Source organism: Mustelus asterias, chromosome 9, assembly GCF_964213995.1.
Source record: "Mustelus asterias chromosome 9, sMusAst1.hap1.1, whole genome shotgun sequence".
Lineage (NCBI taxonomy): Eukaryota > Metazoa > Chordata > Chondrichthyes > Carcharhiniformes > Triakidae > Mustelus > Mustelus asterias.
The window spans coordinates 31,377,670-31,389,405 of NC_135809.1; the positions used below are offsets into that span (position 1 = coordinate 31,377,670).

The 11,736-nt window shown below is 40.3% G+C and overlaps 1 protein-coding gene across 1 annotated transcript in view; it reads left to right on the plus strand.

Moving 5' to 3' along the window:
* The window catches only part of LOC144499054 (dedicator of cytokinesis protein 4-like), a 386,914-nt gene extending 377,104 nt beyond the window's left edge, over positions 1–9,810 (plus strand). The window contains exon 51 of the mRNA XM_078221109.1: positions 1,091–9,810. Coding sequence (XP_078077235.1) covers positions 1,091–1,519 — 429 coding nt within the window. The 3' untranslated portion in view covers positions 1,520–9,810. The remainder of the gene's footprint in view (positions 1–1,090) is intronic.
* The last annotated feature ends 1,926 nt before the right edge of the window (positions 9,811–11,736 follow it).

The window sequence follows — 11,736 nt, forward strand, 5'->3', positions numbered from 1 at the left end:
CCTACTCCAATTCAAGGTCGCGGGGAGTTGGAGCCTATCCTGACTGACACCGGTAGCAAGGTAGAATATACCCAGGATGGAACACCAGTCAATCACAAGGCACACATTCAAACTCATTTACAGAGACACACACTCATATACACACACTCGCGCTCACTCACTCTCTCACTCTCTCTCTCAATTTCACTCACAGGGCCCTATTTTACCATTTTGATTCTAAGTGCTGGGCGGACTTCAAACTGGGAGTGTTTTGAGATCTGACTTTTAGACCCGTTCTGAGGCGCTCCCATACGCACTCTGCCTGCAAAAATATCACGATTCCAAATCGCACTGCAGAAGCCTGAAGGCCGGGCTGAATGCGCCCAAAGTCCTGCAGCTCCGAACGGCACCTCCAACTGCGCATGCGCAGGAAAAAAAATGATAGACTGCTGTTTCGCTGCCACATCCCTCCCAGGCTGGATAATGCCTTCCCCCTGGCCCCCACAAACATTGCCCCACCCCCACAACATTACTGACCCCATCATCCCCCAACCCCCTCCGTCACCCAGACCGATCGCAGGCCGCTTCCCTCCCCCCCCACCCGGCAGAGTGACAGCGGACCCCTCTTCCTCTCCACTGCTCTCAGGCAGAGTGGCAGTGGACCCCCCTTCCCCTCCACTGATCTCAGGCAGAGTGGCAGCGGACCCCCTTTCTCCCCACCCCATCCCCCCCTCCCCCCATCTCAAGCAGAGTGGCAGCATTCATGTACACACACAAACACTCGTACATACACAAACACACACATTCATACTGATACACACTCATTCACACACACAGGCACAGACAAACTGAGGGGCAATTTATTATAGTCAATCCACCTAACCTGTATGTCTTTGGACTGGGAGGAAACCGGAGCACCTGGAAGAAACTCATGCAGACACGGGGACAACTCCCCACAGACAGACACCCGAGGCCGTAATCAAAGCCGGGTCCCTGGAGCTGTGAGGCAGCAGCGCTAGCCACTGTGCTGTCCACATGGTAATATATTTTATGAAATCAATCTGCCTTCTGATATTGCAACTTATAACTTTTTTCTCCTCTTGCCCAACAGAGTTCTGTTCAATCATTGACACCTTCTCCCACTGACTATCAATCCTTGGGGCCAGTTTACAACTCACCCGTGTTGTCTGGAAGTAGTAGCAGTGGTATCTCCTCCCTTAGCAGAGGAAGTGTGACTGAGACCACCCTGACCGACGGAACAATTACATGTACCTTAATTGGCTCTGAAGAGTTAATCAAAAGGGAGAACGGAACCTTTGCTTGTATGCCACCACGCTACAACTTGTCTGAACATGGCACGGGAACCTCGAGACGTCGAGCTCCTCTACCTCATAGCCTGTCCGTTCCTCCCAGCGGTGAACCACCAGCTCTCCCTCCTAAACCCCACGTACTACGCGTACACAGGTCTGAAGGTGAAAACAGAATGGAAGAAATCCTTGTCAGGCCTAGATCTCAGCCTCGAAAAGTCTCGCAACTATAGAGAAACTGAAAAAAAATGCTCGCAACGCTTGCAGAGATGTGTGTTTTGTTCAACCTAAATGCTAATTTGGCCAAAAGAATCCAGGTGGGCACCTTAAACTTAAAACATTTTGACCACATGTATGTACCCATTGTTTACGGTGATCCGATAGATAAATAATGGAACACTGTATTATGCAATAGGTCAGGATGGAGAATAAAAGAGTAACTTGCACGTGACCAGAATGGCTATCCAGTAGTAGCAATGAGGAGTTAAATTTTCCCTAATTTGCATTAGTGCTATTGACACAGATGTGTTATTATTTGCAATCTCTGTTAGCCAGGGATTTATGAACAAGCACATTGGTTGGTACAAAAGCAAAGCCTCCATTCAACTTTGGTTACTATTTTGATGTTTGCACATATAGAATTGGATACAAACAGTTCATCCTTTCACTGATGTTATTTGAATGAGAGTAGCTCTCCTCCTGAAATTAACTAGGAAGGAGATATTTCTGATTTATCTCTCTTCCTTGCACTCTCTCCATTTCTCTCTCTTTATCTCTGTTTTTAAGCACATTATGCTGTAATATTTGCATTTGTAATATTTGTATTTTTCAGCAACATATGGAAGTATCAGCATAGAAGAGCAAAAAAAAACCTAGTGTCTCAAAATCCTTTGTCCATTTTTTTACTAGTAAGTGTTGAGGGGCAAGAAGTTATATTTAAGGGTTGTATTTTAAAACGAAATATGTTCACACATGTTGAAAAAAGGCACAGAGTCAAAATATGTTTAAAATGACCAATTTTCCCCAAAGTGTGTAAATTTGTAATATTGTAGGAAAGCAGAAAAATAACTTTTGTTACCAGAAACTCGATTTGCAACTTGTCCCAACATCCTTTACATGAAATTGACAGTACAGGCCATTCAGCCCAACAGGTCTATGGTGATGTTTGTTTCACATTTTCCTCCCACCTTGCCTCATCTCGCTTTATCATTGTACCCTCATATTCCTTTCTCCCTCATACATTGATATAAAACAATGTCCGTGTCGCATGTAAGTAAATACAGCTGCCTTAAATTGGGTACAAGTTGGGGATAGGTAATCATTTTCCACCAGCTCTCATGTACTGTAATGTCTGTTAAGTAAATTGTTGCTTTACACAAGATGTTGCAGGTCTTAATAGCGTGAAAGTTATGTCTGCATTTTTAATTCTAAATTTTACGGAGTGGAATTTAGTTTGGGAGGATCATATTTGTGGGACAGTGACCTTTTGTTGTGGCAACACAGCAGTTCATAACCTGAAGAAGATGCCTGATATGTCGTCATGTGGCTGGCAGTATGTAGTCTTAGGTTTATTTATGAGATTTGTTAAAAAATACATTTAATATCTTTTTATCCTTTAACATCAAGCGTCACAAACTGTTTACATCCTTGTATTAAAACAAGAATTTATCATCATTTTAATTCTGTTTACATAAATTTATTTTCTATCAGTCAAGTGCCTGCCTGAATACGTTTAGGTTGCATAGAGTATATTGAAGTAATGGTCTGGCATTTGGCTACATCTACTGAGGGACTAATTCTGGTGCCAGAAGCCTTTATCAACCTATACAGTTAGCAATGCATTTGCTCACTTTCATACTATAAAGTGTATTTCAAAGTAGTGTTTAGGAAGCAAAGTTCAGAGAGGAATTGCCAAAATGAGTATCTGGAATTTCTGTTCAGATTTCAAAATGTCATTATTAATAGAGAGGACAAATCTTTTAACGATTGCATTAAAAATCTATTTGATTGTAAAGGGCTAATTTGAACAATATTAGAAAAGCACAAAGTGTCCAAGAATATGAGTGACACAAAGGTCACTACCTACCATGGCACCTAATCATGTGTAAAAGGGAAGCGAATGTTTATGCCCTAAAGATATATTTCTTGGAAGAATTACAGACTGAAATTAATGTTGAAGCAACATTAATCTTTAAGTAACTCAACAGGTTCAGTTATGTTGAAGCAATAGGATACGGTGGAAGCAGAGTACAGTTCTATGTAATGATTTTGGAATTTGAGAAGCATGTCAATAGCAAAGTTGGGGGTCTGAGAATTTTTTCAATATGCTTCAATAACAAAAAAACTTTAAACAATTATATTAAAAAGTCTCACATGAAGGAGATAGTGGACCATACGAAATCCACCTTTTTTTATAAATGAAGGCAAAAGAATAATGGCTTTTTGTGAAATTTCAAAAACTTTCAGCTGAAATGTTCTGTAACAGTTTTAAAAAGGAATGTACTTTTTTTCCTTATCAGACATTCAAAGCAATCCTCAGTGACTGAGATCCATAAATAGTTGTAGTTTATTTTTCATATTGTGATCTTTTGTACAATTGGCACCTGACATAAAATGACCCGTGCAATACCTTTATAACAACTTTCGTGTCAAATGCAATAATCAACTCAATGCCTGTCAGTGCTTCGCTTTGTCAAGCAAAGTAGCTGATTTGCTCCTCCAGTTGCTCAGTTGGTTTAGTCGGACGTAGTTGAGTTAAAATGTAATTTTAGCTCCCTGGTTTGTGCTGAGTTAGATCTCAATTGTGAAGGCAATATGTGCACCTCAAATGATTTCAACATTCCCGCTATAAATAAATTAATGGCCTGCACCTAATCGCTATCCAGCAACCCTTGCTGAAAAGTGAATGCACGTGGGTGTTGGGCTGAGACAACATTGGGCTTCTTTGTTGCTCTCAAGATTGAATAAATACATTGCCAACAATGTTTAGGTTAACAAATTAAAGATACTAGGGCGTCCACCCTTTACCTTTGATACCAGCAGGAGCCAAAATTCCATCTAGTGTTTCTTGTCATATCCTGAGCATTTCCAATTACTGACGGTTTTTAATCAGGCTCGATAATTCAACAATTATTGGTGTACAGTCCACTTCAGAAAAAAATGGGGAGGCAGTATAAATTGGGAAGTGTTGTGAGCTTGTTTCGGTTTTTCAGCACCAAAGCAATGTCTTCTCATGTTTTTAACCTGATGTCTTCTAATGACTGTTTTCATTATTTAAAAATATCTCCATTCTGCCACAAGTAATATCAGTTCAGTTACCATTACCAAATTTATGTTTGTGTCTAGTGGTTACGAATAAATAGCCTTGTATTTTGACCTTGGTTGCTGTAAAAACTCAACAAGTTCAGGAATGTTCTCGAGGGAAGGAAATCTCGTTTGCTTACCCAGTCTAATCTACATCTGATTCTTTGTATTACACCAATAAAGTAGTTTAAAAAGAAAGCCCACCACCACCACCTCAGCGGAGCTAGAGACAGCCAATAAAATATTGGATTTGACATCAATACCCATATCTTATTTCATCCATCCTGAAGCTCCCCTATTTCAATATCCAATCGGTTCTTGTGGTTCCAGGCTATTCTCCTCTCCTACGATTTACCATCTATTCCACGCATTGATCATCCTTTTAAGTGGAGAATTCCCTGAAATCAGTCATAACTAGACCTTCTACTCAATTTAAATCTATGTCCCCTTGTCCTACTCTCACAATTTAATTTATGTTCCAGGTTTTCCTTGCTCATTCCTGTAATTATGTTGTATACCTCTAACATCATCTTTTGGCAGGCTGAATCACCCCTTATAACTCCCCATAACTCAAAATTAGCACTTTATACAATGAACGAGAAGCACGGCAGCCAATTTTCGCAAAGCAAGGTCGCAGAAACAGCAAGGCGATAAATATCAGAACTGTCTTAGTCATGTTGATTGAGTGATAAATTGACAAGGCACTGAGGGAACTCAGCTGCTCCTTTTCACACATGTGCCATATCATCTTGAAAATCCCCTTGAGAAGTGAGATGGGATCTAATCCAAATGAAGGTGTTTTCAACCGTGTCGACCCGCAGTACTGCACCGACCTCTCAGCTAGATTCAATTATGTCTTCAAGTCCTGTGGCTGAATTTTACCATGTGAAATGGGACCATTTTCATCCCACGGTGACGTAATGTAGCGCTTGGTGTCATCAAATCACGATCCCAACATCATCGTGCAGTTCAGCAATAATACAGTGGGAGGCAAGCTCTGAAATCAGGAGCTCGCCTGCCATTTTGAAACAAGCAGTTAGTGGCTATTTAAGCTAATTAGTGGTCTAATCAACTGCAATAATATGTCCTCGATCCAACAATAAAGTCCCAGCATGTGAACCTGGTGGGAACCTTGTCTTTTACCATTGCTGATTGTAAGGGCAGATATTAAGACTAGAGTTGGGTCTGTGCCTGACTTTAGCAGGAGAGACTGCTGATAGGCTTTGATTTGCCACTTTTGGATGTTCCTGAATCCCTGAACATTATCAGGGACGTTCAGCATCATTATGTGTTGAAAAAACTCAGCATATCTGGCATCTGTGGAGAGACAAACAAAATTTTGAGTTCAATATGACTCTTCTTTGGAACTACCAAGTATGTTTAATAGATCTGATGCATTGGAAGGCAGGCTAATGGTTGACAAAGGATACCAGTTGAGGTGGCTCATGGCATCTCGGGGTCCCAGGATGATCCTGAGTGCCAGTATAATGAGAGGCACAGCACAACCAGGGCTATCATTGAGCTGTCCATTGGTCTCCACTTGACAGATCTGGAGGATTTGTCCAGTACACGCCTTCACTGTTGCCTCACAGTGCCAGGGACTCGGGGTCAATTCTGGCCTTGGGTGAAGTCTGCACGTTCTCCCCGTGTCTGCGTGGGTTTCCTTCGGGAGCTCCGGTTCCCTCCTATCGTCCAATGATGTGAGGGTGAGGTGGATTAGCCATGGTAAATACACAGGGTTACGGGGACAGGTTGGGGTTGATCGTGAGTATGATCCTCTTTTGGAGAGTCGGTGTATACGCGATGGGTTGTAGGGCCTCCTCCTTCAGTGTAGGGATTCTATGGTTCTATATCTCCGAGGGGGGTGGGGTTAGGGGAGAAAGGAGGGGGATAAGGGGGACGGGGGATGGGGGTGCACTCAGCAATCCATGCACTTCTGAGTCACACGCCCACCCACCACCACAGACAGTAAAATTTAGCCCCTGGAGGGAGACTTGAAGACACAATCCTTTGTTTTGGTGCCAAGACTATTGCCACTGACAAAGGCTGACATCTTGGTCCTGATTTTAACACTGTCCAGTGGGCGGGTTTTGAAAATGTTAAAATCTTGCCCCTTGTTTTTTGTTAACACCAGAATGGATTCATTGCTTAGGATACAGTCTAACTACATCAGTGTGTACAGCCTAACCAAACTTTTCACTGACTTGTAATCTTCCCTTGTTGCCATAGCTCAACATTCTGATTTGTATTTGGATGACTGATTTGTATTGGTTGGACATGGGTGTTGCGTCTGCTAGTTTCAGAGATCTCTCTCCGCTTCATTTGTAGCTATTTCATCATCATACATAAGAGAGTGTGCATTGCTTATTTTTCTTCATTGTATGCGACACCTTACATTTGTCTGCATTTATCCCATCGTTTTTTAAAGTTGCTTGTTCATTCATGGGATGTGGGCTTCGCTGGCTAGGCCAGCACTCCTTGCACATTGCTAATTGCCCTTGAGAAGGTAGTGGTGAGCTGCCACCTTGAATCGATGCAGTCCATGTTCAGTAGGTACATCCAGAGTGCTGCTAGATAGGGAGTTGCAGGAATTTGACCTGGATTTTTCTTGCAGCTACTAAAGATGTTTAACTCATTCTGTCCTTTGAGTTATCCCCATTTATTTCAATGTCATTTCTGTAACTTAGAAACAGTGGTGATGTCAACACTAAGCCCTGGAGTATCCCACTTATACTTGCCCACCATCCTTCCTGATAAATAGTTTAAAGTTTTAAAAAGTTTTTTGTTATTATTAGTCACAGGTAGACTTACATTCACACTGCAATGAAGTTACTGTGAAAATCCCCTGGATAATACTCATTATCATCTACCTTTCAGTGATTTCTCACCCATTTTTCCAAAGTTTAACTTGAGTTGCCACAGCTTTGAGTATGACTAATAGCCTTTCAAGTAGATCTTCCTTCCAAAGCCTTCTGGAAATTGAGCTATGCCATTTCATGGGTCTTTCCACAGTCCATGGGGCTGTTATTTCTTCAAAGGAGATGAGGTTTGTCAGATATATTCTATAAATGCAGATAATCCTCACATTTACTATTGATTATTCCATTTTTTACGTGGAATTAAAGAAAGACAGATGAGTCTATCATTTCCCATGTCTATTTTGTTTCATATTTTGAATATGAATACTACAATAGCCTATTTTCAATGTATTGGTATCTAACAGTATCTAGCAACCTATTTACAATGATTGTCGAAGCTTGATAAATCATCACTTCTGCCTCTTGTGATCTGTACGTATCTATCTCTGGAACGCTTATTTGCTTTGAACCCTTTTAGCCTTGCCATCCCATTTATATTGAACTCATTGGGAGTGAAATTCATCTTGAGTGGCAGCACAAAATGGGTGATAACATATCAACAGCCGCTTTACATTTCCCTGGTAGCAAGAGTACAAAACGAGCAGCCAACACTCTATCCCCTGCTGTGCATTACCGGCCATTACTCCCATTGATTTTAAATAGATATTACCTGAGCAAGTGTTCAGTAACCCTCTGCTCCATCTGCCAAAAAACCTTTAACTCTGTGACCGTTTATGAAGTTCAAAAGGCTCAGATTCCATCCCAGGCCCCTTTTGTTGCTGAACTGAGTGCTTAAAAGTAACTAATTTTGTGATCTCAATTTCTGAAGAAGCTAATGATGCTGATAACAAAAGAACGACATCAGTTGAAAGGAAACCAATATTGCCATTGTATAGAAATTCAGAATTTCTAGTGATAATTAAGATTAACTACATTTGTTATTTGTAAATGTAAAATACAATAACTGTAATGTTACTGTTCTACTAATTGCCCTTTTTATGGCTGCTGTAAAAAAATGCATTATGGATACAAGCTTTGGCATGTAGATGTTCAGTGCAATTTTGTCTAGCAGCACTGGTTTAAAAAAAAATCTATGAAAAATCAACACAGGATCAATAGTAAACAAAAAAATATCCGGTACATTACCATCAGAGGCTCAGAATATTTTAACATCTGTTTCCTGTGCTGTTCATATACAGTTCAACACACCAGTTATCTTTGCGACTAAGTCCTGGTACTAAGTTAATCGTTCCTTCTGATTAAGAACGAAACATGCTCAACTTTTGTTTTAATCTTTTAACCATGCAAGTTTTCAGGATAGTCTGGCCTTGGCATTTAGTTCATTTACTGAAATCAAACTCTTGAAACGTGTTTATTTTGGGAAATTCCAGTTGCTCTAGATTGCCTTTGTGCATGCTGTATCCAACTACTAGTTAGAACAAGGGGCTGTCCTAATTATCAGTTAAAAACATCTCCAGTATATAACATAATTGCAAATGCAGCACATCTTTATTTCAACGCCTAGTTTCAGTGCAATGACTTTGTATTACAAGAAAGCAAAAGAAATAGTCTGAAAGCATTTAAAACATTAAATACTTGGGGTAAATTGAAGTTGAGAGTAATGAATACGTTTTTAATATAAAATTAAGATTTCTGTAGACGTTTTCACAAATTGACCTTTTTAATATTCAAATGAGAGCAAACTACAGTGCGAATGTTGTTGCGTTGCCAAATGTTTATCTATTAAGATTGTACATAAGTGTTTTTTATAAGAATTCAGCCATATTAACTTACAACATTGAATGTTGGAAGAACAAATTCCTAATATATGTTTAGTATTTATATGCTGTTTAGTGATGATATGTAAGCTCATAGGAACATGTTAGTTTTATTGAGCATTTATTAAAATGCTAGTACTGGATTTATCTAACTCTGATTCCTTTTGCAACAAGCTGAGTTTTATCACTTATCAGTAATGTAATTTGTGGTCAAAGCACATGAAAGCCTAAATGACTGTATTTTATTAAAAAAATGTTTGTACAATTAATTTTGCTTCTTAAATCTTGATGAGGTGTCAAAATATCCAAACTGTATCAAACTTGCTTACAGTATTGTCTTGTATGATATTTTTGTATATATGAAGTTCACCTGCTGTAAATCAGTGTTTTCTGATTACTTGAAGCACCGTATATATAGTGTTTCACTGGTAACCATCCACTGATTCCACACATTCTGAATGTTGTATACAAAACTGCCAGATATCACTTCTTTATATAGAGGAGGTTTTGCAATGGTTTCAATCGCTGATTGCACACATTTGACTATTCTAGAATGTTCATGAATGAAAATAAAGAAAGCATTTTATCTCCAATTTGTCTTATGATTTATCCGGCTGATTCTTACAATTGACAAATCTTTTGTTTGCTTTAGGATACCTCCAATTTTTAAAAGTTGAACAGTGTTGTGTTTTTCTGAATGTGTGTTCCAAATACGAACTGTGACATTGCAACAAGACGTTGGTAGAATTAATTTTCATTCCTACAAAGAGAAACCTCAATTTTAAATGAATCCATAAACTCAAGTTTAGGCTTGACACCGATTTTGCACTTTGTCTGTTTTACTTTCTATTAGCTTCGGTAGAAGTGTGTTGTGATCCTTGACTATACCCTGGGTTGTGGGGAGCAGATCCGGTTTGGGCCCAATAACAGGTTGAAATTAGACAAAATTTAAAATTCAAAATGTTTACCCTTAGTAAATAAAGCCACAAGATTACATGGGTTTGGAACAAACAAAAATAAACTTTCCTGTGCTAGTTCTTAAGATAAATCAGTTTAGAGTAGCTATCTTATACTCTAACATGCAGAGTAAGTATGAGGTTCATGTGAATTATCAGATGAACTAAGGTTAAACACATCACACTACACAATAAATGACAAATGTGACCAAACCTGAGTCCATGGATTTCTCAACAGTCAACCTAGGTGCCCACATTGTGAGCCAACCAATCTCATGAAGGTTTTTAATCTCCAAGTTCAAAGATGATGTCTTGGAATTTTCTCCAAAAGTCACTCCCACTCAGACGGCTTCAACAATAGTTCAGTTTCAATCTCACCTTCGAAGATCCTTTTCTCCCTAGATTTCCGAATACACTCGAATATCACCTTTCGAGCACAATTCCAGATATTTGGCCTTACCAAGTAAAGCATCACTGCTTCTAAGGGGTAACTTTGCCTCAATGGCCCACAACATGGAGTCACCAGCCTTCGACAGGGCTTGCATCTTCAGGGCTTCTCTCATGCCCACTTTGCTTAAAATCTGCTCCCTGCAGCTCTTTCTTTAATTTACAGTCTATTGCTCAGCTTCTTTCTTTTAACTTAACAGGACTCATTTCTGTCCCCGTCTTTCTCCCATGCATGATGAATGTTAAATAGCCAGACTGTGCTTTTGCAGCCAGTTCCCTGGTGGCACATGCCGATCTCAGCAAGGTAAGTATAGGTTTTATCTCAAAGGAAAGACTTCATGTACTGGCTGCACCATGTGGCATCAACACTTGCTGCTTAGCCTCCAGCTGTGCATGCATGGGAGGTGTTCAGCCCTATGCTACTATCGGGTAAAAGATGAGGCAGCAGCAAATCTGCATAATGTGAACTGGAACTGGCAAGAATCTTCAACTAGGAAACCCAAAAATATATAGCTAAATTCAGAGATCAGAATTCGGGCACTACAGTTCCCAGTGGGCCTCAGGCTTCCTGCATACTCCCTGGCAGGAGAATGGCTGCAAATGTGTGGTTCATTGATTTCACACACAAACTGGCTGGGAAGGGGCCACACATGTGCAGTTCGTCCTTTTTCACATGTTCAGGCCTGAAACTGGGCCTGTGCACATGTGCAGGAAAAAAGTTACATGAAACTGCAGGTCAAATCACCTGAAAAGGAGTGCCATTTGAGAGAAGGTGTCCCAGGTAATGGAATACTGGGAAGGGGACAGAGAGACAGGCGACAAAGAAGATCCCAAATTAGGCAGTGCGGCAGAAACTGATCCCTGATACAGGACATGGACAGAGATCAGAAACAGATCCTGTTAAGTAAAGTTGCAGAAAAGCAGCAGAGCAGTACGTCCGGAGTTAGAGGGAGCTACTGGGAACAGACTTGAAGGAAAGTGGGCTCGGGAGAAGTCTGAAGATCCAAGAGGATAGCCAAAGATTAGTGACTCCCTGCGATGGGCTGTCAGGACAATGATATCCTTTGGAGTAGTGGCATGGCTGAAGATGTAAAATTGAGCTTGGAAG